The sequence below is a fragment of the Entelurus aequoreus genome, linkage group LG14 (genome assembly GCF_033978785.1).
Source record: "Entelurus aequoreus isolate RoL-2023_Sb linkage group LG14, RoL_Eaeq_v1.1, whole genome shotgun sequence".
In the NCBI taxonomy this organism is placed as follows: Eukaryota; Metazoa; Chordata; class Actinopteri; order Syngnathiformes; family Syngnathidae; genus Entelurus; species Entelurus aequoreus.
Window position 1 is genome coordinate 17,629,343 of NC_084744.1, and position 26,564 is coordinate 17,655,906.

A 26,564-nucleotide genomic window follows, 5' to 3' on the forward strand; every position below is an offset into this window, starting at 1 on the left:
CAGGTGAGATAACTCCTGGAAATTACAGTTTTTTAATGGTCAAAGGTATAGATGTGTGTGTCCAAGTTAAAGGAAACGGCGGGCTGTCTTCTTCTAATAGATTTATTACAATCTTTGGCAAGCTAGGGAATGTTTGCTGTGGTCTGGAACAACATGGCACCGAAACAACTATCTGAAATGTGTCATGAGACATGCAAAACTAAATTATATACAAAGAGGATAAAAGTAAAAGATATTAAATGAGCTCAAATATACCTACAAGTGAGGCATAATGATGCAATATGTACATACAGCTAGCATGTTAGCATTGATTAGCTTGCAGTCATGCACTGACCCCAATATTGATGGCAACATTTTTCCAAAACACAATATAGAATGTGAGATATAACAGGATAATGCATACATTCATCATTTGTTTTCAAAACGGCTACAAAAAAGTGGTACCCCAAAGATTTACTGTGGGACCCCATTTTTATGACTTGATTTTATGCCTGATTAGCACTCCAACAAGTCAACAACATCAACAAAGCGCACCTTTGTGCATTCACGTACAGCATAAAACGTTTGGTGGACAAAATGAGGCAAAGAAGGAGAGGAAAATTTTACAGTGTTGCCGTCACAGTCCACACTATGGTGAGTTCAAGAACCGCTGAAATTAGTAGGACAAAACGATGTTCACCAAATGTTCTCATCAGTGAAGCATAAACACAAACATATTAAACAGTGGGCTTTCTAACAATTGGGAAGGTTTGTCTCATTTTTGTCCTCAAACAAAAAACAAAAAAAATATTTTTCCCCCCACTAGGGCGGCACTCGAGAGCCACGGGTTGCTGACCCCCGCCTTAACTTGTTAATGAAGATAAGAATGCTGAATTTTATAGCGCCTGGCTTCTAATTTCACTGGGGGACAATTAAGAATGTCACCTAAATCAATGCCTGTTCAGTAATAATAGTTATATGATGGTTTTATTTCTCATATTTATGCTTTTTTTTTTTTTTAAATATTTTATGTAGCAAATTAGAGCTGCACTAGTGCAGCGGAATGGATCCATAGTAAAATATTTGCAGTCAACAAAGAGGGATACTTCAACAACTATTGGATCATTCATCCAGCTGGTGGCTGATTTAATGTCGTAACTCTGCAACCCAAGGCAGCCATAAAAAAACAACTTGGGACAAATTCTGGACATTCCTGGCCAAGTTGTGCTTTATTAAGAAAACAGCGTGTCCTCTGGATGTGCACCACTGCTTGTTCCCCCGTGATGTATATTATCCCCTATTTGTCCAATTAGTGCTTTCAAAGTGACAAAAGGATGACCCCCTGATTAATTGGGTCTATTTACAAAATGTGACCATGTCCGCCATGATGCTGGGGCTTCCTTTGCTGGACCAGCCAAGCCTTGCAAATGCAAATTGGGAGGCGAGTATAAAAGAGGGCGGCCAGCAGATAGAGAGACAGCTGAAGGATCAGCGGACACTTCTTTTCTTTCGCTGGCGTCCTGGGAGAGAACAGTGAGTCCACTGGAGGGTGAAAAACAACTTCTGACACCTCAGACTGACTCATGCACACAACACAGCTACTTTACACCACAACATCTCCTTATGTATCGGCCTCTTTGCAGCAACTGGCAGTGACTTTATTGCAGAAGAGCATACTGAACCTGAATGCTATGCATCCCAAGGAATTTTCTTTTGATCCGAAAAACTCAAGAAAAGGATCATCTTTGGTCATTTTTATGTGTTGCCTCCATATTCTAAAATAGTTGCAATAATGTTTGCTTTTTCTTCAATCATCCCAAAAGACGGAACATAGTCATTCTTGACGCATGTCGCAAAAACATCCATCCATCCATCCATCCATTTTCTACCGCTTATTCCTTTCGGGGTCGCGGGGGGCGCTGGAGCCTATCTCAGCTACAATCGGGCGGAAGGCGGGGTACACCCCGGACAAGTCGCCACCTCATCGCAGTGTCGCAAAAACAACGTAAGCATATTTTATGAAAGCTCTGATTTTTTGGGGATTTTTTTCTTGACATTTTTGCGACAATTATTCCAAAATATGGGCGGCAATTATGCAGTGTGAAACCGCATGACTGCATGTTGCGTAAAACCATCGCCATACTTAACAAAAGGACACATATGTTGATTTTTATTTGAACTTTTTTAGCATGTCACATGAAACCTTGAGGGGATTTTATGAAAGCTCTGGTTTTTTTGCTTTTTTTCGGCATTTTTGCGACATTTATTCAAAAATATGGGGGGACATTACGCTATGTGAAACCATCTGCTTGCATGTTGCGTAAAACCATTGCCATACTTGAGCGCGCGTTATTTGCTTTTTCTTTCACTTTTTTTTTAGCATCCATCCATCCATCCATTTTCTACCGCTTGTCCCTTTTGGGGTGGCGGGGGGTGCTGGAGCCTATCTCAGCTGCATTCGGGCGGAAGGCGGGGTACACCCTGGACAAGTCGCCACCTCACCGCAGGGCCAACACAGATAGACAGACAACATTCACACTCACATTCACACACTAGGGCCAATTTAGTGTTGCCAATCAACCTATCCCTAAGTGCATGTTTTTGGCGGTGGGAGGAAGCCGGAGTACCCGGAGGGAACCCACGCAGTCACGGGGAGAACATGCAAACTCCACACAGAAAGATCCCGAGCCCGGGATTGAACCCAGCATATCACATGAAATTATAAACAGATTTTATTAAAGCGCTGATTTTTATTTTACTTATTTTTTTGCTTTTCTTTGGCATTTTTGGGACAATTGTTCCAAAATATGCTGTATGAAACCATCTGCTGCCATGTCACATAAAACCACCACCATACAAACGTTTTTTTGCTTTTTCTTTGACTTTTTTTTAGCATATCACATGAAATTATGAACAGATTTTATGAAAGCGCAGATTTTTTTATTTGCTATTTTTTGCTTTTCTTTGGCATTTTTTGCGACAATTATTCAAAAATATGCTGTGTGAAACCATCTGCTTGCATGTTGCGTAAAACCATCACCTTACTTAACAAAATGTCACATGTTTTGCTTTTTCCTTGAACTTTTTTAGCATATCACATGAAACCATGAGCGGATTTTATGAAAACTCTTGGTTTTTTTTTGCTTTTTCTTGGACTTTTTATTTAGCACATCACATGAAACCATTAGATATGAAAGCTTTGGGTTTTTATTTTTTTGCTTTTTTCTGCATTTTTGGACAATTATTCCAACATATGCTGTATGAAACCATCTGCTGCCATGTCGCATAAAACCACCTCCATACAAACGTTTTTTTGCTTTTTCTTTGACTTTTTTTACCATATCACATGAAATTATAAACAGATTTTATGAAATCGCTGATTTTTTTTGCTTTTCTTTGGCATTTTTGGGACAATTATTCCAAAATATGCTGTGTGAAACCGTCTGCATGGATGTTGCGTAAAACCATCGGCATACTTCAGCGTGCGTTTTTCTTTTGCTTTTTCTTTGACTTTTTTCAGCATATCACATGAAATTATCAACAGATTTTATGAAAGCACTGATTTTTATTTTTTTTATTTTTTTTATTTTCTTTGGCATTTTTGGGACATTTATTCAAAAATATGCTCTGTGAAACCATCTGCTGCCATGTTGCCTAAAACCACCACCATACGAATGTTTTTTGCTTTTTCTTTTACTTTTTTTTAGCATATCACATGAAATTATCAACAGATTTTATGAAATCGCTGATTTTTTTTGCTTTTCTTTGGCATTTTTGGGACAATTATTCCACAATAGGCTGTGTGAAACCGTCTGCATGCATGTTGCGTAAAACCATCGCCATACTTGAGTGTGTGTTTTTTTTTTTTGCTTTTTCTTTGACTTTTTTTTAGCATATCACATGAAATGATCAAATGATTTTATGAAAGCACTAATTTTGATTTTTGGGATTTTCTTTGACATTTTTGGGACATTTATTCAAAAATATGCTCTGTGAAACCATCTGCTGCCATGTTGCCTAAAACCACCACCCATACGAACGTTTGTTGCTTTTTCTTTGACTATTTTTTAGCATATCACATGAAATTATCAACAGATTTTATGAAAGCGCTGATTGTTTTTTTTGTGATTTTTTTTTTTTGCTTTTCTTTGGCATTTTTGGGACAATTATTCCAACATATGCTGAGTGAAACCATCTGCTGCCATGTCGCATAAAACCACCACCACACGAACATTTCTTCGCTTTTTCTTAATTTTTTTTTTAGCATATCACATGAAATTATCAACAGATTTTATGAAATCGCTGATTTTTTTTGCTTTTCTTTGGCATTTTTGGGACAATTATTCCAAACTATGCTGTGTGAAACCATCTGCTGCCATGTTGCCTAAAACCACCACCATACGAATGTTTTTTGCTTTTTCTTTTACTTTTTTTTAGCATATCACATGAAATTATCAACAGATTTTATGAAATCGCTGATTTTTTTTGCTTTTCTTTGGCATTTTTGGGAAAATTATTCCACAATATGCTGTGTGAAACCGTCTGCATGCATGTTGCGTAAAACCATCGCCATACTTGAGTGTGCGTTTTTTTTTTTGCTTTTTCTTTGACTTTTTTTTAGCATATCACATGAAATGATCAACTGATTTTATGAAAGCACTGATTTTGATTTTTGGGATTTTCTTTGACATTTTTGGGACATTTATTCAAAAATATGCTCTGTGAAACCATCTGCTGCCATGTTGCCTAAAACCACCACCCATACGAACGTTTGTTGCTTTTTCTTTGACTATTTTTTTAGCATATCACATGAAATTATCAACAGATTTTATTAAAGCGCTGATTGTTTTTTTTGTGATTTTTTTTTTTGCTTTTCTTTGGCATTTTTGGGACAATTATTCCAACATATGCTGAGTGAAACCATCTGCTGCCATGTCGCATAAAACCACCACCATACGAACATTCCTTCGCTTTTTCTTAATTTTTTTTTTAGCATATCACATGAAATTATCAACAGATTTTATGAAATCGCTGATTTTTTTTTGCTTTTCTTTGGCATTTTTGGGACAATTATTCCAAACTATGCTGTGTGAAACCATCTGCTGCCACAGCCCTTTGAGACACTTGTGATTTAGGGCTATATAAATAAACATTGATTGATTGATTGATGTCGCATAAAACCACCACCATACTTGAGCGTGGGCTTTTTTGACTTTTTTTTAGCATGTCACATGAAATTATCAACGGATTTTATGAAAGCGCTGATTGTTTTTTTTGTGATTTTTTTTGTTGCTTTTCTTTGGCATTTTTGGGACAATTATTCCAACATATGCTGTGTGAAACCATCTGCTGCCATGCTTGAGCATGCATTTTTTTGCTTTTTTGACTTTTATTTAGCATGTCACACCATGACTTTTTGTATTTTACAAAATTGCTTTTTTTTTTTGTATTCATTATTATATCACACCAAACCATAAGTGTTTGTTTTGTGGGGCTTTTTGCGACACATTTTCCAAAAGACTGAACTTGGGGGTTTTTTTAGCTTTTTCTTTGGCTTTTTGCAACATCCATTGCATAAAGATTGGACGCCATGGGAATACAGAGTTTTGTCTTCTTTTTTTTTTGTAACACCTGTTTTTTAAAATAAATGGGACCACCATCAAGTGCATTGTCAGCAAAAATGAAATTCTATGCAAAGTGGTCGCATCTAAAAATCAGAACAAGTTTGCAAGCGTGCTCATGCATGAAAGTGTGCAAATAAAGAAAAAGATGTTTGTGTTGACGTGTACCTGCGAGTGCTTGAAGAAGGCGGAGATGCGGGTGATGTGCAGGCTGAGGCACCGAGAGGCGCACCGTGCCCGGTAGACACTGGCGGTGGAGAAGGAGTCCTCCTGCCTCTTGGCGCACACGCCGCTCCGCGGGCTCGTCAGCACCGTAATCCACAAGGCGCACACTGCCGCGCACGCCCTCAGCCCGCCGGTAAACATGGTGGTGGTCCTCCGCTCGCTGGTCCGCTCGCTGCTGGCCGCCGGTCGTTTAAATCCCTCCGCGTGTCGCGCAGAACTGAAGAAGCAGCCAGTGAGCCGGGAAACTAAAAGAGAAACTTCAATTATACGCCGCGGAGGGGAGGGCGGAGGAGGGGCGGGGTCACCGCCGGGGGCAGGCCTGTGATTGGAGGAGAGTGGATGACTGACAGGCGCGTCAGGTAGGTGGACTCCTGCTCAGCAGCATGGCCTCTTGTTTTATGGGAAAATCTTCCATTAGCACAATATCTGTAATCTCGCCATCTGTTTTTTGATGAATGAAGGTTGCAAAACTATTTAAAGGCAATATTATGTGCAGTTGAACTGCTAAAAGCACAATGTGTGTATGCTCAAAAGTGTCATATTTTACCCAAATGTGCTCAAGCTACAAAACATTTGTCTGCAATAATCTGGGTACTCGTTAGTCTTGTCTATAATGACGGTTTCAACAGATTTGTACTAAAGCTTGTGTGTTATGCGGTTCATAGCGGATACATAGTTTCATAGCAAATATCACTTTATTTTTCAAGACAGTTTTGGAATTTGCTATAAACACACAGGAGCAAATAAGTGATGTAAGTATTGTAAGACATACAAGATGACAGAAGCAGGTATGTAAATAACACAAGGGTGTGAGGTTGTTGACGTTTTATTTGACTTGAAGCAAATCCAACAATAAATTATACCATCAAATCTTAGAACTACTGACATGTCTCAAAGCTTTGTCCTCCCCCTGAGACATTTTCACTGTTATTTTTCTGGTGTTTATATTACAATGATGGCATACAGGTTTTATTTATTTGTCATTAGCAGGTTCAGAGTGCAGTAAATGTTGTGTAGTTTGGATGTGGTTATTTAAGTGCCGCGTGCAAGGATATATGTGACTGACCTGTATACTTTTAATTATATCAGATGTTTAATAACCAGTTTCAGTTTGACACCTCCCACGCTGCACTTTTCCATAAGATAAAAACAATGAATGATACAATATGTTTCACATGAGCTCCTATCGAAGTGCATGTAACCCCTTACAGTAGTCTTACAGTTTTTCACGCCTCAACATAACCTATGTAGAGGAGTTGCTTAGACATTGAGGGATGTTCTTATTTGATCAATAAAAGTTATGCTATCTCCTGTTTCCTACAATCTGATATAAAATGTAGAAAGAAGGTTTTGTAAATATAATCAAATGTTACATCTTTGTATCTGCTGTTTTCATTTTAGGATTTTTTTCTTTGGGTTTGCCAATAAATTAATAATGTTTATCTAAAAAAAAAAAAAAAAAAAAAAAAAGCATGGCCTCTTGTCTCCTGGACAATATTCATGACAAATTTGTGCTTTGTTTTAAAGATGTGATATTTGGTTTTACACTATATGAACAAAAATTTGAAAAGGAATTTTACCTTTGCAACCTCATTATACTATTGGCTAAGTTTTATATTCATAAATGTAAGTTTCTCAATACCCGACCTGTCTTTTGTGCCTTTAAAAAAGAGTTAGAACTGTACATTAAGACACTCTCTACCTCTAGCAACCAGAAAGCTGTGAAGACGATTATGCTGTGTTCCAAATTTGAGTTGTTTACTGAAATTGAGTGAGCCTATGGCTTTGCACTTTGTTTATATTATATATATGTTTTTTTTGCATTCTATTTTAGTTACTTTGAATTTATAACCCCCTGGCGCTGCTTTGTATTCTTTTTGTACTGTTTTGTACTACTTTTGTACTTATTTGATTGTTGAAATGTTGAAATGTATAAATAAAACTTTTTAAAAAATTAAAAAAATAAAAAATAAAAAAATAAAAATAAAAATAAAAAGCATGGCCTCTTGTCAATTTGTGCTTTGTTTTAAAGATGTGCTATTTGGATTCACACTGTATGAAAAAAGATTTGAAAAATTATTTTACCTTTGCAACCTCATTATACTATTGGCTAAGTTTTATATTCATAAATGTAAGTTTCTTAATACCGTTTTTTTGTGACTTTAAAAAAGATTTAGAACTCTACATTAAAACACTCTCTACCAACCAAAAAGCTGTGAAAACGATGATGGTGTGTTCCAAATTTAAGTTATTTACTGAAATTGAGTGAGCCTATGGCTTTGCACTTTGTTTGATTGATATATATATATATATATATATATATATATATATATATATATATATATATATATATATATATATATATATATATATTGCATTCTATTTTGAATTTACAACCCCTTGGCGCTGTTTTGTACTGTTTTTGTAATGTTTTTGTTCTGTTTTTGTACTTACTTGGACGGTTTGCTAATAATCAAATGTAAACAATCAAATGCAGATACTTTTTCTTTTTCTTATGCCTTCTGATCTCTCTCTCTCTCTCTCTCTCTCTCTCTCTCTCTCTCTCTCTCTCTCTCTCTCTCTATGTCCACTACTTGATGTCCATACCCCCCCCCCCACACACACACACACACACCCCCCCCCTCCACACCCCTGATTGTAAATAATGTAAATAATTCAATGGGATTATCTTGTGTGATGACTGTATTATGATGATAGTATATATGATAGTATATATCTGTATCATGAATCAATTTAAGTGGACCCCGACTTAAACAAGTTGAAAAACTTATTCGGGTGTTACCATTTAGTGGTCAATTGTACGGAATATGTACTTCACTGTGCAACCTACTAATAAAAGTCTCAAAAAGTGTGGCGAAGTTGGTAGAGTGGCCGTGCCAGCAATCGGAGGGTTGCTGGTTACTGGGGTTCAATCCCCACCTTCTACCATCCTAGTCACAGCCGTTGTGTCCTTGGGCAAGACACTTCACCCTTGCTCCTGATGGCTGCTGGTTAGCACCTTGCATGGCAGCTCCCGCCATCAGTGTGTGAATGTGGAAATAGTGTCAAAGCGCTTTGAGTACCTTGAAGGTAGAAAAGCGCTATACAAGTATAACCCATTTATCATTTATTTATAACTGTTTGTAAATGTTGAAATTTATAAAGTTTTTTTTTTAAATAAAAGAAATAATAAAAAAGCATGGCCTCTTGTAGGGATTTGTTTGTTTTATTCTGAAATAAAAACATGTATATTAATAATGCTGACAAAAAAGGTCATGAAAACTTCCCAGATTCCAAAAATATTATGCTTTTATTTGGTTTTGGTTTTATTCCCCCTTAAGCGTTATTATTATTATTGGCTTTTATCTAGTTTGCACTTTGTCTGTATTATTTCTATCATCGTTATTATCGACTCATCTTTGCCTCACTCTATTTTTTATTTCCCTATTTTAATGATGTTGGATCTGTGTTGTTGTTGTTGTTGTTGTTATTGTTGGGGACAAGTGTGTAAATTAGCTTTGGCTACAAACACTATGATGCATACATTGGATAACTGTCTCAGATGTCTATGTTTTTGTATCTGTCCCTATTTCAAATAAACCTCTATGATAATAATAATCTCGCGCACATGTCTCTTGTTTATGTAGTTGTTTTCTTTCTCTTTTAATGGTCGTTTTGTTTGCATATCTTGATTACGGTTTGAAAATTCTTGAGAATTTAATTTTTATATACCTATTTTGACAATGACGTATACAAGGCGTACTTGTTTACATGTTCAGATTGTTAGAATTTCAGTATTATTGTTTAAATAAAGTCATTAAAAAAAAGAAGGAAATTATATCTGTAGCGCAATAGTTTGACGTCACGCATTTTTTGTTTGTTTACCGAAAGTCAATAATAAAGCTTAGGCTATACTATGGAAAAAATTATAATAATAAATACAAAAATAAATAAAGCATGGCCTCTTGTCCTTAGTAATATCATAGTCGACACAATTACCTATTGTAGTGTTTTTCAACCTTTTTTGAGCCAAGGCACATTTTTGGTGTTGAAAAAATCCGGAGGCACACCACCAGCAGAAGTCATTAAAAAACGGAACTCAGTTGACAGTAAAAAGTCGTTGTCGCAATTGTTGGATATGACTTTAAACCATAACCAACCATGCATCACTATAGCTCTTGTCTCAAAGTAGGTGTACTGTCACGACTTGTCAAATCATGCCGTGAATTATTTGGAGTTTTTTGCTGTTTTCCTGTGTGTAGTGTTTTTGTTCTAGTCTTGCGCTCCTATTTTGGTGGCTTTTTCTCTGTTTTTTGGTATTTTCCTGCAGCAGATTCATGTCTTCCTTTGAGCGATATTTCCCGCATCTGCTTTGTTTTAGCAATCAAAAATATTTCAGTTGTTTTATCCTTCTTTGTGTGGACATTGTTGTCATGTCATGTACGGATGTACTTTGTGGACGCCATCTTTGCTCCACAGTAAGTCTTTGCTGTCATCCAGCATTCTGTTTTTTATACTTCGTAGCCAGTTCAGTTTGAGTTTCGTTCTGCATAGCCATCCCTAAGCTTCAATGCCTTTTCTTAGGGGCACTCACCTTTTGTTTATTTTTGGTTCAAGCATTAGACACCTTTTTACCTGCACTCTGCCTCCCGCTGTTTCCGACATCGACAAAGCAATTAGCTACCGGCTGCCACCTACTGATATGGAAGAGCATTACATGGTTACTCTGCCGAGCTCTAGACTGTACCGGCACTCAACAACAACACATTATTTGCAGATTATAATTACTGGTTTGCAAAAAATATTTTTAACCCAAATAGGTGAAATTATATAATCTCCCACAGCACAACAGACTGTATCTCACAGCACACCAGACTGTATCTGGCACAGTGATTGAAAAACACTGACCTATTGTACTATATATTATTACAGGACATACTGAAACCAAGAATATTCACATTTGGGTTATAGTATTTCAAGAATAAACTGATATACAAGACAAAAAGCCGTAGTGTAACGAAAAGGTTGTGCAATACAATAAAAATGGCATACTTTTATGTGATGTCATTTCACGTTATAGCAGTGGCGGGCCATGCGTTTCCCGCCTAGGCCAGGGATCGGCAACCCAAAACGTTGAAAGAGCCATATTGGACCAAAAATACAAAAAATCTGTCTGGAGCCACAAAAAGTGTTATAATGAAGGCAACACATGTTGTAAGTGTCTATAATAGCCTACTATCAAAATGACTATGTGTGTAATGTGGTCGAGGACGAGGAGGCATGATGAGACGGCTTGCAGGTAGGAGATGAATTATTCTCACCATAAATCAAATACAAAAATACAAAAACGAACAAAACAAGCAAACACAAAGACACAGTAGATGGCAGTAAGTGTCACATAAGACGGAAGTTAGCGTACGACAAACCACAAGGAACCAACGTGACAGTTGCATGAGAGCAAACAAAAGCACCAGACTGAGTGACGGGGAAAGGCAGGACTAAACAGCTCTCTAATTAGTGCCCGGGAACAGGTGAGCGTCCCGGACACTAATCAGAGGCAGGTGACAACAATGAATAGCCATAGCAACCAAGGAGACACAAAACCGGGGTGCTGAAACAGAACTTAAAACAACAAGTGAATCAAAACGTAAATAAACTATGGTCCGGGGAACGGATCATAACAATGTGTCGCAGGCTGAAGCAAATCTTCGTTGACAGAAATGTTGAAATTCAATATTTAGTCTACACATTTTTACATTAGAAAACATTAGTAAATCAGAGGCTACTCCGAGGGTGAGATAACTCCTGGAAATTACTTGCTTTTAATGGCCAAAAGTATAGATATGTATGTCCATAGATTCATTACAATCTTTGGCAAGCTAGGTAATGTTTGCTGTGGTCTGGAACAACATGGCACACAAACAACTATCACAAATGCAGCCAATATTACATACAGATAATGTGTCATGAGACATGCAAATATAAATTAAATACACAGAGGATAAAAGTAAAGGATACTAAAAGAGCTCAAATATACCTACATCCATTCATCCATTTTCTACCGCTTGTCCCTATTTTAGAGGTTGTGGGGGGTGCTGGAGCCTATCTCAGCTGCAAATGAGGCATATTGATGCAATATGTACATACAGCTAGACTAAATAGCATGTTAGCATCGATTAGCTTGCAGTCATGCACTGACCAAATATGCCTGATTAGCACTCCAATAAGTCAATAACATCAACAAAGCTCACCTTTGTGCATTCACGCACAGTATAAAACTTCTGGTGGACAAAATGAGACAAAGAAGGAGTGGAAGATTTTACATGCAAACAAACTGTTGCGTCACAGTCCACACTATGGTGAGTTCAAGAACCGCCAAAATTAGTAGGACAAAACAATGTTCGCCAAATACTCTCATCAGTGAAGCACATACTTGCCAACCTTGAGACCTCCAATATCGGGAGGTGGGGGGGGCGGGGTCGGGGGGGCGTGTTTGGGGCGTGGCCAAGGGCGTGGTTAAGAGGAGAGTATATTTACAGCTAGAATTCACCAAATCAAGTATTTCACATATATATATATATATATATATATATATATATATATATATATATATATATATATATATATATATATATATATATATATATATATATATATATATATGAAATACTTGACTTTCTGTGAATTCTAGCTATATATATATTTTATTTGTATTTTTTATTTTATTATACATATAAATAAAAGACATACTTGAATTTCAGTGTTCTGCAGGCTATCCGGTAGGTGGCAGTATTGTCCTGTTTAAGAGTGTCACAACATTGCTGTTTACGGCAGACGAACTGCTTTACAGTAGACTAAACGTAACTGCTGTTGTTGTGTGTTGTTACCGCGCTGGGAGGACGTTAATGAAACTCCCTAACAATAACCCACATAAGAAACCAAGAACTCTCTCTGCTTGTTGTGCACTCTACTCTCTAAAAGCCGTAGATGTTGTGACGTCATTGGGCAGGCAAGCTGCTGGGAAAGCGGACATGAGAACGACTGTCCCCACTCAGGTCCGCATTGAGCTGGAGGGGGCGTGGCCTCCAGCTCCGGCTGAATACCGGGAGTTTGTCGGGAGAAGGGAGGTTGTCGGGAGAGGCGCTGAATACCGGGATTCTCCCGCTAAAAACGGGAGGGTTGGCAAGTATGGTGAAGCATACACACACACATATTAAACAGTGGGCTTTCTAACAATTGGGAAGGTTTGTGTCGTGTTTGTCGTCAAACAAAAAACATACTAAAACAAAAAAAATATTTTTCCCCCCAACTTTGTCCATTTTCAATTCTTTTTTAAAAATGTTTCGGGTAGCCACTAGGGCGGCACTAAAGAGTCGTGGGTTGCTGACCCCCGAGTCAGTGATGTCGTGTGTCCAATGATTACCTCTCAAAATACCATCATTGATGTCACCAAATGACCATTGCTGGAGAAATACTATACAAGAACACATTTACTGGGCATTGAACCATCAGCAATTAAAACATATCTTATGTGGTACTGTCAAAATTAAAATTGCAAAAACATATTAAACGTGAAAAAATAAATAAAATATCTGAACTCACAATTTGTAGAACCCATTCGAGGGTTGGCAGACATGGTCTCACAAGATGTAGTTCCTCTTTAAATATCCTTCCTGAAAATGGCCATGGAGTTCTTATGTTACCTAGCTCATAACATCACAATATATATCTGCCTTAGGCCATCTAGAAGGCCTTACTGCATACTTGCCAACCTTGAGACCTCCAATATCGGGAGGTGGGGGGGGGGGGGGGGGGCAATATGTACATACAGCTAGCCTAAATAACATGTTAGCATCGATTAGCTTGCAGTCATGCACTGACCAAATATGCCTGATTAGCACTCCAATAAGTCAATAACATCAACAAAGCTCACATTTGTGCATTCACGCACAGTATAAAACTTCTGGTGGACAAAATGAGACAAAGAAGGAGTGGAAGATTTTACATGCAAACAAACTGTTGCGTCACAGTCCACACTATGGTGAGTTCAAGAACCGCCAAAATTAGTAGGACAAAACAATGTTCACCAAATACTCTCATCAGTGAAGCACATACTTGCCAAACTTGAGACCTCCAATATCGGGAGGTGGGGGGGGCGGGGGGCAGCGGGGTCGGGGGGGTGGCGTGGTTGGGGGCGTGGTTATTTACCGCTAGAATTCACCAACTCGAGTATTTCATATATATATATATGTGTATGAAATACTTGACTTTCAGTGAATTCTAGCTATATATATATATTTATTTTATTTACATAAAAGAAATACTTGAATTATCTATCCATTAGATGGCAGTATTGTCCTGTTTAACTTCTCCGTTCATGACTGAGAAATCATTTCGGCCACCGTACCGTGTTCAATGGAGAAGTCTGTTCTACATATTTACAGGCAACATACACCTTCCCCTTCGAACTGTCCTGGATGAACTGAAATTCTTGTTTCCATTCGTTTTGGAACTTGCAAGCGTATTTATATTGTGGGAAAGTGGACGTGAGAATAGGCTGTCCCCACTCAGTCTCAGGTCCGCATTGAGCTGGAGGGGGCGTGGCCTCCAGCTCCGGCTGAATACCGGGAGTTTGTCGGGAGAAAATCTCTGCCGGGAGGTTGTCGGGAGAGGCGCTGAATAACGGGATTCTCCCGCTAAAAACGGGAGGGTTGGCAAGTATGCCTTACTGACAACAACTCGTGATCTGATTGGCTATCGCAACTGACTATCAACTGTATGTGTCCGTTCACTTACAGTGCAATTGACACCCGCATTGTTGATTCTGAAGGCCTCGGGCAGATTTGGTACAGCATGGCAACATAAGCTAGCTGAATTCTGATTGGATACAAACTAAAACTAAAAACAACAGCACTGGGAGGAGCATAATATGACAAGAAAGAGAATATGAATACTTTTAGATATTTAGGGAAAGTAAATTTAAAAAATATTTTATCTTTAATTATGATCATAATTTCTGGTTATGTTAGGCCAGCAGAGATGGCCTTGCTGCCCCTGACGGCGCACCACTGCGTTATAGTCTTACAGGAATGAAGAAGAGGTCTTTTTTTTTTTTTTATCTAAAATGTTCTACATTTAAAATGTATGACAATCAAAATGGTATATTACGAAGAAAAATACGTCCTAGTATTGTTTTTGTTTTTTTTGTTTGTTTTTATCATAATATTATGAGAGAAAATGTTTTAAGATTATGATAGAATAGCAAGGGGAAAAAAACATAATGTGATCATTTTTTTTGCAATAAGAAAGCTATAATATGTGGGGGAAAAAGTCATTACTGGGAAAAGTTGCTAATATTGTGAGCAGTGGTACATGTGTTTAAAAAGTCATAGCATATCGAGAATAAAGTCATAATATTATGATATTTTACATAACAATCGTGGTACTACAAGGGTTAAATAGGTGACGATCATATTTTAATTTAAATGAGGAAAAAAGTCCTAATGTTGTTTAAAAATGTTCAATATTATGAGAAAAGGTGATCTGAGGAAATTGTTTTATTAACATGATTTAAAAAATGCTTAGCGTTGCAAGAATAACCTCAAAATATTGCAAGAAAAACGTTGTAGTGTGAGAATGTGTTTTCAATTTTGCAAGAATAAAGCTATAGTATAGCAAGATATAAAGGATTGCAGGAAAAAAGTTGCTAAAAACGTGAGAAGTTAAGTTGTGCATGTGTTTAAAAAGTGGTAATTTAACAAGAATAAGTTCAGAATATTAGGAGATGTCAATATTAAAATATAATCGTATAATATTGACACCAATTGTTATTTATTGTCACCAATAAAGTGGTGACAATCACATTGTAATTTAAAATGTATGACAATGAGACAAAAAGTCCTAATATTGTTTTAAAAATGGCAATATGAGAAAAGGTGTTGTGACAAAAAATGTTTTCATAATATGACAAAAAGTGCATAACATTGCAAGAATAACGTCAGAATATTGCGAGAAAAAAGTTGTAGTGTGCAATTTTTTTTTCAATATTGCAAGAATAAAATTATGTAATAGACGAGAAAAAATGTATTATGTGAAAAAGTTGCTAATTTCATGGTAAATTGTACATATGGTTAATAAGTAATTTGATATAATAAAGTCATTATATTATAAAATGTAATATTGCTAGCTGGTCGTAATATAACATGCAAGAGCCAGAAACTTATGAGTAAAAGTAAGACAAAAGTTGCAATGACAAAAAAATTGTAATATGAGTAAAAAGTTGTAATATTGAATAAAAATTACATTATATTAAGATGAAAAAATCCTAATATTGCAAGAAAAAAATATGAGAAAAAACTAATTTTACCCGAAAAAATAACATTCCATCAAAAATTGTGATATTGTAAGAGTTAAGTCTGAATTTTGTAAACAAACATATTTTAACAAGAATAAAGTCATCATATTATGAGATGTAATATTGCCAAAAGGTCACAATATTACATATAATATCCAGATTCTTATATAAGTCAGGAAAATGTTGTACAGACAAACAAGTTGTAATGTGAAGGAAAAAAAGACATGTTTTATAATTGGAGAAAAAGGTGTGATATTATAAGACAAAAAACGTAATATGTATTGCGAGAAAAAAGAGAGATTATGAGGAAAAAAGTAGTATTACCAATAAATATTATGATATGTCATAGAAGGTTGTGGTATGAGAGAATTAAGTTAGAATATTATAAGCAAAAAGTCATTATTTTATGAGAAAAAACTCATATTATAAAAGGTAAGAAGAAAGTTGTAATATTAGGGAGTAGAATACAGTACGTTTTTAAAAAAGTAAACTACTACAAAAAAGTAATCAAACGATGTCTTTATGTTACAAGAAAAGAAAAAGAAAAGACAGACAATCCTATAAAAAGATGTTATTACATTATAGAGGGGGTGTTGGCATTCACTTGTTAAAAGTACAACTTTCTTCTTGAAACATTATGACTTTTTATGAGTATATATTGCAATCAGAGCAAGTCAGAGGGAGGATGAAGATTTTTTTTTGTTTTGCAATACTTGCCTTCTCCTATACATCTCCTATACATTGATGGCAACTTTCAATCTTTAAAATAATTTTTGAAAAATCAACCTTGTTGTTGTTAACTTTGTGGCGACTTTGGTCCAATTTATATAAATAAATAAAAAAGTCACAAATCATGTAGCCTATTATAAACAAAGCCTAACCAACATTTCGTTATGCTCGATAAGGAACAATCATTTTGACTTTGAATACACCGCATCCGAGCGAATGAAGGGCATACTTACTCAACAGCCATACATGTCGCACTAAGGGTGGCTGTAAGAACAATGCCAACACTGTCATAAACATGTGCCATATAGTGAAACCACACTAAACAACAACAACAAACACATTTTGGAAGAATATTTGCACCGCAACACAACATAAACACTACAGAACATATTCCCAGAATTCCCTGCAGCACCAACTCTTCCGGGACGCTACAATATAAACAAACGCCATTGGTGGATCTACACCTAACATCCACTGTAATGATACCAAGTACAATAGCGTACTATGATTACATCGATATTTTTTAACATCACAAAATCTTCTTTCGGTTTTTTTAAATTTATATTATGTTTATAAACTCAGGAAATATGTCCCTGGACACATGAGGACTTTGAATATGACCAATGTATGATCCTGTAACTACTTGTTATCGGATTGATACCCAGATTTGTGGTATTATCCAAAACTAATGTAAAGTATCAAACAACAGAAGAATAAGTGATTATTAATAGAGATGTCCGAAAATATCGGCCTGACGATATTATCGGCCGATAAATGCTTTAAAATGTAAAATCGGAAATTATCGGTATCAGGTTTTTTATTATCGGTATCGTTTTTATTTTTTTATTTTTTTGTTTTGTTTTTATTAAATCAACATAAAAAACACAAGATACACTTACAATTAGTGCACCAACCCAAAAAAAACTCCCTCCCCCATTTTCACTCATTCACACTCATTCACACAAAAGGGTTGTTTCTTTCTGTTATTAATATTCTGGTTCCTACATTGTATATCAATATATATCAATACAGTCTACAAGGGATACAGTCCGTAAGCACACATGATTGTGCGTGCTGTTGGTCCACTAATAGTACTAACCTTTAACAGTTAATTTTACTCATTTTCATTAATTACTAGTTTCTATGTAACTGTTTTTATATTGTTTTACTTTCTTTTTTATTCAAGAAAATGTTATTATTATTATTTTTATTTTATTAATTTTTTTAAATGGACCTTATCTTCACCATACCTGGTTGTCCAAATTAGGCATAATAATGTGTTAATTCCACGACTGTATATATATATCGGTATCGGTTGATATCGGTATCGGTAATTAAGAGTTGGACAATATCGGAATATCGGATATCGGCAAAAAGCCATTATCGGACATCCCTAATTATTACATTTTAACAGAAGTGTAGACAGAACATGTTAAAAGAGAAAGTAAGCAGATATGAACAGTAAATGAATAAGTAGATTAATAATCCATTTTTACAGTTTGTCCTACATAATGTTGACAAAATAATAGAATGATAAATGACACAATATGTTACTGCATATGTCAGCAGACTAAATTAGGAGCCTTTGTTTGTTTACTTACTACTAAAAGACAAGTTGTCTTGTATGTTCACTATTTTATTTAAGGACAAACTTGCAATAAGAAACATGTTTAATGTACCCTATGATTTTTTTGTTAAAATAAAGCCAATAATGAAATTTTTTGTGGTCCCCTTTATTTAGAAAAGTATCGAAATACTTTTGGTACCAGTACCAAAATATTGGTATCGGGACAACACTAATACACACACACCGAGCACCCACTGGCGGAATTGTAGATCGGGGCCTATGCTCCTACATGTCTACTTTCCACAGTCTCACACTATGCCTTCTTGATAGTGGCACTCTCAGCTATCATCAAACAGGTGGCACTTGCTGCCATCTACTGATGACACACCAAAGAAGGAAAAAGAGCTCACAGTGGGGTTTTTTAAGGTTAAGCCAGTTCACATATGCTTTTCCCAGGGAAGCCCTCTCCTCCTCTCTCTTTATGTGTCTCCCACTTTTACAGTGGTTTGGAAAAAACAATTGCATATGGAAAACTGTTAAAAAGCCATCTCTGATTAGAATTCCGCAGGATGGACTCCCGACTTCTGGCACCGTTTCATCGCCTACGGTGTGGAGAGAACAAGTCAAAAGAGCTGGAAATCCTATTTGTTTATTGGAGTGTTTATTTCGAAAGTTTACGAGGCACTCCTGCTATTGTCAGTGGACAGAGAACTTCCCTGAGTAAGCCCTATTATTACAATGGCTGACTAATGAACTTTTATAGTTCATGGGAGGAACACACACCCCATCATTAATTACATGGCCATCTTTGCCTGTTCCTGCCTCACAAACACTTTGACCCTTTGTCTGGTAAACACATTCAAAGTAAAAACTCAACTGAAGGTGAGCAGAAAAATGTGTGAGAAACTTAGAGGAAAAAGTAAAATTACATGTAAAAAAATTTTTTAAAAAAAGTTGAGGATTAAGTAGGGATTTTACAAGACTACAGCAATGTAAGTACATACCGTAATTTCCGGACATAAGCCGCTACTTTTTCCCCTCGTTCTGGTCCCTGCGGCTTATACAAGGGTGCGGCTTATTTACGGCCTGTTCTTCTCCGACACCGACGAAGAGGATTTCGGTGGTTTTAGTACGCAGGAGGAAGACGATGACACAATGATTAAAGACTGACTTTTCATATACCGGTAGGCTGGTTATTTTGATAACGTACAGGCGAGCACTTTGTATTACTTTGCACCGTTGTATTATTTGTACTCTGCACGAATGCTGTTCGCCATGTCAAAGATGTGAAAGTTTGATTGAATGATTGAAAGATTTATTGTTAATAAATGGGACGCTTTGCGTTCCCAAACAGTCATCTCTGTCCCGACAATCCCCTCCGTGGTAGCAGGAACCCCTATATACTACGGTAATTACACATCAAAACCCTGCGGCTTATAGTCGGGTGCGGCTTATATATGGAGCAATCTGTATTTTCCCCTAAATTTAGCTGGTGCGGCTTATAGTCAGGTGCGGCTTATAGTCCGGAAATTACGGTAATAGTGTTGTCCTGATACCAATATTTTGGTAGCGGTACCGGTATCAAAATGATTTCGATACTTTCCGATACTTTTCTAAATAAAGGAGACCACAAAAAATTGCATTATTGGCTTTATTTTAACAAAAAATCTTAGGGTACATTAAACATATGTTTCTTATTGCAATTTTGTCCTTAATTAAAATAGTGAACATACTAGACAACTTGTCTTTTATTAGTAAGTAAACAAACAACGGCTCCTAATTAGTCTGCTGACATATGCAGTAACATATTGTGTCATTTATCATTCTATTATTTTGTCAACATTATGAAGGACAAACTGTAAAAATGTATTATTAACCTACTTGTTCATTCACTGTTAATATCTGCTTACTTTCTCTTTTAACATGTTTTATCTACACTTCTGTTAAAAAGTAATAATCACTTATTCTTCTGTTGTTTGATACTTTACATGAGTTTTGGATGATACCACAACATTGGGTATCAATCCGATACCAAGTAGTTACAGGATCATACATTGGCCATATTCAAAGTCCTCATGTGTCCAGGGACATATTTCCTGAGTTTATAAACATAATATACATTCAAGAAAAACAAAAGATGTTGTGATGCCATAAAATATCGACATAATCTTAGTAGTATCGACTTGATATGCGCCTGTACTTGGTATCATTACAGTGGATGTCAGGTGTAGATCCACCAATTGGGTTTGTTTACATTTTGATGCCGGTGAGCTACGGTGTGTAGTGAAGCATGTTTAGCTATTCCTCGTCCTGCAGGGATGATACTTGTAAGAAACTTACTTTATTTGTCGCCATGGAGACGAGGATTAGTGATTTAGAAGTAGCTAAAACACTGTTGACTGGGGCTGGACTTTAGCCCCTAGCTAGCTAGCCATGTCTTAAAGCACCTCTTCCTGAGGGAGTTTCAGTGTTATAACTTCACCTTTATCGTTAGTTTTTAAGCCAAAATGCGTCCGTTCTCTAAGTAGTCCATGATTGTGCGCTGCCGAACATGCTCGTCTGCTCGTAAACCAGCAATGTCATGACGTGACGACAACAGGGGCGCGGGGGGGTGGAGGACCGGTACTTTTCAGAGGCGGTATAGTACCGAATATGATTCCTTAGTATCGCGGTACTATACTAATACCGGTATACCGAACAACCCTAGTACATAACAATAACAAGTAAAAGTTCCTGAAATTAAAGTCGTAATACAATATTGCCGGAAAGAAGAAGTTTTTTGTGTGTGTTTTTTTGAATAGTAGAGTTGTATTTAGCGAGAAATAATGTGAAGAAAATCGTCATAAATAAGAAACACGATTTGGATCCTTTTTTGAGCACCCGTAGTAATTTGGATTATTAGGGCAATAACGTCGTATGTCCCAAAAATAAAATATGTGATATTCCACCCGTCCATCCATTTTCTTCCGCCTCTCCAAAGTTGGGTCGTGGGGGCAGCAGCCTAAGTAGAGAAGCTCAGACTTCCCTTTCCCAAGGTACTTTGTCCAGCTCTTCCCGGGGGATCCCGATGTGTTCCCAGGCCAGCTAGGAGACATAGTCTCTCCAATTGGGTCTTCCCTGTGGCCTCCTACAAGTTAGATGCGTCCTAAACACCTCCCCTGGGTGGCATCCGGTGAGCACCCTGACCAGATGCCTGAACCTCCTCATTTGGCTCCTCCCGAATGACAGATTCACTCTCACCCTATCTCTAAGAGAGAGCCCCGCCACCCGACGGAGGAAACTCATATCGGCCGCTTGTACCCATGATCTTGTCCTTTCGGTCATAACCCAAAGCTCATGACCATAGGTGACGATGGGAACGTAGATCGAGCGGTAAATTGAGAGCTTTGCCTTCCGGCTCAGCTCTTTTCTTGCCACAACCGACCTATGCAGGGTCCGCATCACTGCAGACGCTGTTGTGTACTAGGCAAAGGGAAGGAGGCGACACCAAGGCAGAACTACGTTTTTGAAGGTTTATTTAAACCTTTGATGAATGTGTGGGATGTGTATGCTACCACTAGTGAGTGAATGCAGACTATGTGTGGAATTAACAATGTAGAATTTACCAGAGGGTGTTGTCGGTGCGTGTTGGATGTATCTTTCGTCGAATCCAAAGGGGAAGGCGAAGGGGAGTCAGCTGGAAGGTGAGCAGTCGGGGGCTGGAGAGAGGCAACAAGGTCAGGGTCCAAACAGTGGTCAAGGATCGGGGAAGGCAAGCAGCAATCCGGGAGGAGGTCGTGAGGCAAGACACGATCACGGAAGACACTGTGGAAGACACAAAAGACATCAAGACAGGAACGAGGAAGAGCACAAAAAAAGGCCAGCAAGGAACGAGGGAGAGGTGCCAGACGTGATGCTTACTCGGGTGAGATTGGCTACGTTCTGGCAAAGGTCTCCTGGCTTCGCTGTCTCTTTATGCCGCTCCCTCTCGTCAAGCCCAGGTGTGCTGATGAATGATTGCATGCAGCCTTGTCGCTGCCCAGCGTGAGTGGGGGCGTGTCCGAGTGAGCAGCCAGAGGAGGAATTGTGACACTCAGAATTATGAGAGGCACGGGTTCGAATCCGCACCGTGACAGACGCCGCACCAATCCACCTGTCAATCTCGCACTCCACTCTTCCCTGTGAATAAGACTCTGAGGTATTTGAACTCCTCCACCTGGGGCAGGGTTAGGTCCCCAACCCAGAGATGGAACTCCACCCTTTTCCGAGCGAGAACCATGGACCCGGACTTGGAAGTGCTGATTTTCATCCCAATCGCTTCACACTCAATGTCGAACCAATCTAGTGAGAGCTGCAGATCCTGACCAGATGAAGCCAGCAGGACCACATCATCTGCAGTCACCAAACCGGAACCCCTCAACGCCCTGACTGCGCCTGGAAAATCAGTCCATAAAAGTTGTACACAAAATCGGTGACAAAGGGCAGCCATGGCGGAGTCCAACCCTCACTGGAAACGGGTCCGACTTAGTGCCGAAAATGCGGACCGAGCTCTGACACTGATCATACAGGGATCTGCTCCCTACCATATGCAGTTTATTGTTGTTCATTAGTTTTTCGAGGGAACGTTGCTTGGCAGTCCATGTCTTGTTGAAAACACGCCATTCGTCATCAACTTTTCTCTTTTTAGCGTCTCGGGTGTTAACCGTGCATCACTTGTCGCTGTGCACCTTCACTCACAGGTTACACACGGACATACGCCCATAAATAACACTTTTCAAAATAAAAGCAGCACAGTTGTATCGCGCGCACGACATAGATGTTTTTTCAACTTTATTTTGTCATTTGTGATTGCAGCTGTTCACATTCACTCACAATCACGCACGCGCATACGTCCACACGGAAGTAATACAAATAACGCTTTTCAAAACAAAAGCAGCACCGTTGTATTGCACACTCGACATAGATACTTTTTTAAATTTATTTTGTAATTTATTATTGGCCGGATGTGGCCTGCGGGCCGCAGAATGCCCAGGTCTGGCTCAGATACAGCTGCTCGGTCATGGAAACCCATTCCATGAATCTCTCTGCGTACTGTACGTGGGCTAATTGGAAGGTCACATGAAGTTTGGAGCTCTATAACAACTGACAGTGCAGAAAGTATTTGCACTATGCGCTTCAGCATCCGCTGACCCCTCTCTGTCAGTTTACGTGGCCTACCACTTGGTGGCTGACTTGCTGTTGTTCCCAAACTCTTCACTTTTCTTATAATAAAGTTGACTTTGGAATATTTAGGAGCGAGGAAATTTCACGACTGGATTTGTTGCACAGGTGGCATCCTATGACAGTCCCAAATAAACTGTCCATCGAGTGAGTCACACTTTATATTGATCATGATACACAGCGCATCATGCGTGTATCATAACAAACGGCATACACTGCTTATTTATGTTCTTATTTCCCTGGTGGTCCGGAGCAAACAGTGGAACTTTGGAAAGAGAAATCCCTCGTTAGTTTTAAACCCCTTTAAACACGGATGTGCGTGTACCTTAAAAAGCAGCGTAATGGCTTAATTTGTTGCCTTATTACAGCCATGTGTGCTGTGGGGGGGTTTATGGCGTGCACAGAGAAGGGAACTGACTATCGGTGTGCGGTCCTCATGGCTCCTACAGACTTTGTGCAGGCCCAGACCCTCCACACCATTGCGCCCATGGGCCCTTGGGCATGATGACCGTTGACCACAAGGACTATAATCCATATCAGAGGAAACATCACAGCACAATTACATGATGTTTGTGCTAACAGTGCTATTGGTTTCAATCAGGGTAAATATATACAAATGTTTAACACATGTAACTCCCAAATAGATCACAATTTTGCTCTGATCTAGAAAAAAAATGCAGGTTCTAAAAAAAAAAATTACATTTAAAATATACTATTATAAGTAGATATATCCATGGAGGATTAAATGTTTTTTAAAATAGGTGGTTTTGGAAAGCGGTGTGTAAATTAAAATGTTCAATCTTTTTTATTTCCTAATAATGTATGGATGAAAATAATGTTTATATATATATATATATATGTATATATATATATATATATATATATATATATATATATATATATATATATATATATATATATATATATATATATATATATATATATATATATATATATATATGTGTGTGTGTGTGTGTGTGTGTGTGTGTGTGTGTGTGTGTGTGTGTATCTGTGTGTATATATATATATATATATATATATATATATATATATATATATATATATATATATATATATATATATAGTTATATATATATATATATATATATATATATCCATCCATCCATCCATCCATCCATCCATCCATCTTCCTCCGCTTATCCGAGGTCGGGTCGCGGGGGCAGCAGCCTAAGCAGGGAAGCCCAGACTTCCCTCTCCCCAGCCACTTCGTCCAGCTCTTCCCGGGGGATCCCGAGGCGTTCCCAGGCCAACCGGGAGACATAGTCTTCCCAACGTGTCCTGGGTCTTCCTCGTGGCCTCTTACCGGTCAGACGTGCCCTAAACACCTCCCTAGGGAGGCGTTCGGGTGGCATCCTGACCAGATGCCCGAACCACCTCATCTGGCTCCTCTCGATGTGGAGGAGCAGTGGCTTTACTTTGAGCTCCCCCCGGATGACAGAGCTTCTCACTATATCTCTAAGGGAGAGCCCCGCCACCCGGCGGAGGAAACTCATTTCGGCCGCTTGTACCCGTGATCTTGTCCTTTCGGTCATAACCCAAAGCTCATGACCATAGGTGAGGATGGGAACGTAGATCGACCGGTAGATTGAGAGCTTTGCCTTGCGGCTCAGCTCCTTCTTCACCACAACAGACCGATACAGCGTCCGCATTACTGAAGACGCCGCACCGATCCACTGGTTGGGCAAACACCCATGCACCCTCAAGGACCCTGCCGAGAGTATAGAGCTGGTCCACAGTTCCACGACCAGGACGAAAACCACACTGTTCCTCCTGAATCCGAGGTTCGACTATCCGGCGTAGCCTCCTCTCCAGCACACCTGAATAGACCTTACCGGGAAGGCTGAGGAGTGTGATCCCACGATAGTTAGAACACACCCTCCGGTTCCCCTTCTTAAAGAGAGGAACCACCACCCCGGTCTGCCAATCCAGAGGTACCGCCCCCGATGTCCACGCGATGCTGCAGAGTCTTGTCAACCAAGACAGCCCCACAGCATCCAGAGCCTTAAGGAACTCCGGGCAGATCTCATCCACCCCCAGGGCCTTGCCACCGAGGAGATTTTTAACTACCTCAGCAACTTCAGCCCCAGAAATAGGAGAGCCCACCACAGATTCCCCAGGCACTGCTTCCTCATAGGAAGACGTGTTGGTGGGATTGAGGAGGTCTTCGAAGTATTCCCTCCACCGATCCACAACATCCGGAGTCGAGGTCAGCAGAACACCATCCTCAACATACACGGTGTTGATAGTGCACTGCTTCCCCTTCCTGAGGCGGCGGATGGTGGTCCAGAATCGCTTCGAAGCCGTCCGGAAGTCGTTTTCCCTGGCTTCCCCGAACTCCTCCCATGTCCGAGTTTTTGCCTTCACGACCGCTGAAGCCGCGCACTTGGCCTGTCGGTACCTGTCCGCTGCCTCAGGAGTCCTATGAGCCAAAAGAACCCGATAGGACTCCTTCTTCAGCTTGACGGCATCCCTCACCGCCGGTGTCCACCAACGGGTTCTAGGATTGCCGCCACGACAGGCACCAACTACCTTGCGGCCACAGCTCCAATCATCCGCCTCGACAATAGAGGTGCGGAACATGGTCCACTCGGACTCAATGTCCAGCACCTCCCTCGTGACATGTTCAAAGTTCTTCCGGAGGTGGGAATTGAAACTCTCTCCGACAGGAGACTCTGCCAGACGTTCCCAGTAAACCCTCACAATGCGTTTGGGCCTGCCAGGTCTGTCCGGCATCCTCCCCCACCCTCGCAGCCAACTCACCACCAGGTGGTGATCGGTAGAAAGCTCCGCCCCTCTCTTTACCCGAGTGTCCAAAACATGAGGCCGCAAATCCGATGACACAACTACAAAGTCGATCATGGAACTGCGG

At 38.9% G+C, this 26,564-nt stretch overlaps 1 protein-coding gene across 1 annotated transcript in view; it reads right to left on the reverse strand.

The window, feature by feature from the left end:
• Positions 1-6,075, reverse strand: part of LOC133664470 (anosmin-1) — a 170,079-nt gene extending 164,004 nt beyond the window's left edge. The window contains exon 1 of the mRNA XM_062069114.1: positions 5,769-6,075. Coding sequence (XP_061925098.1) covers positions 5,769-5,966 — 198 coding nt within the window. The 5' untranslated portion in view covers positions 5,967-6,075. The remainder of the gene's footprint in view (positions 1-5,768) is intronic.
• Between the last annotated feature and the right edge of the window lie 20,489 nt (positions 6,076-26,564).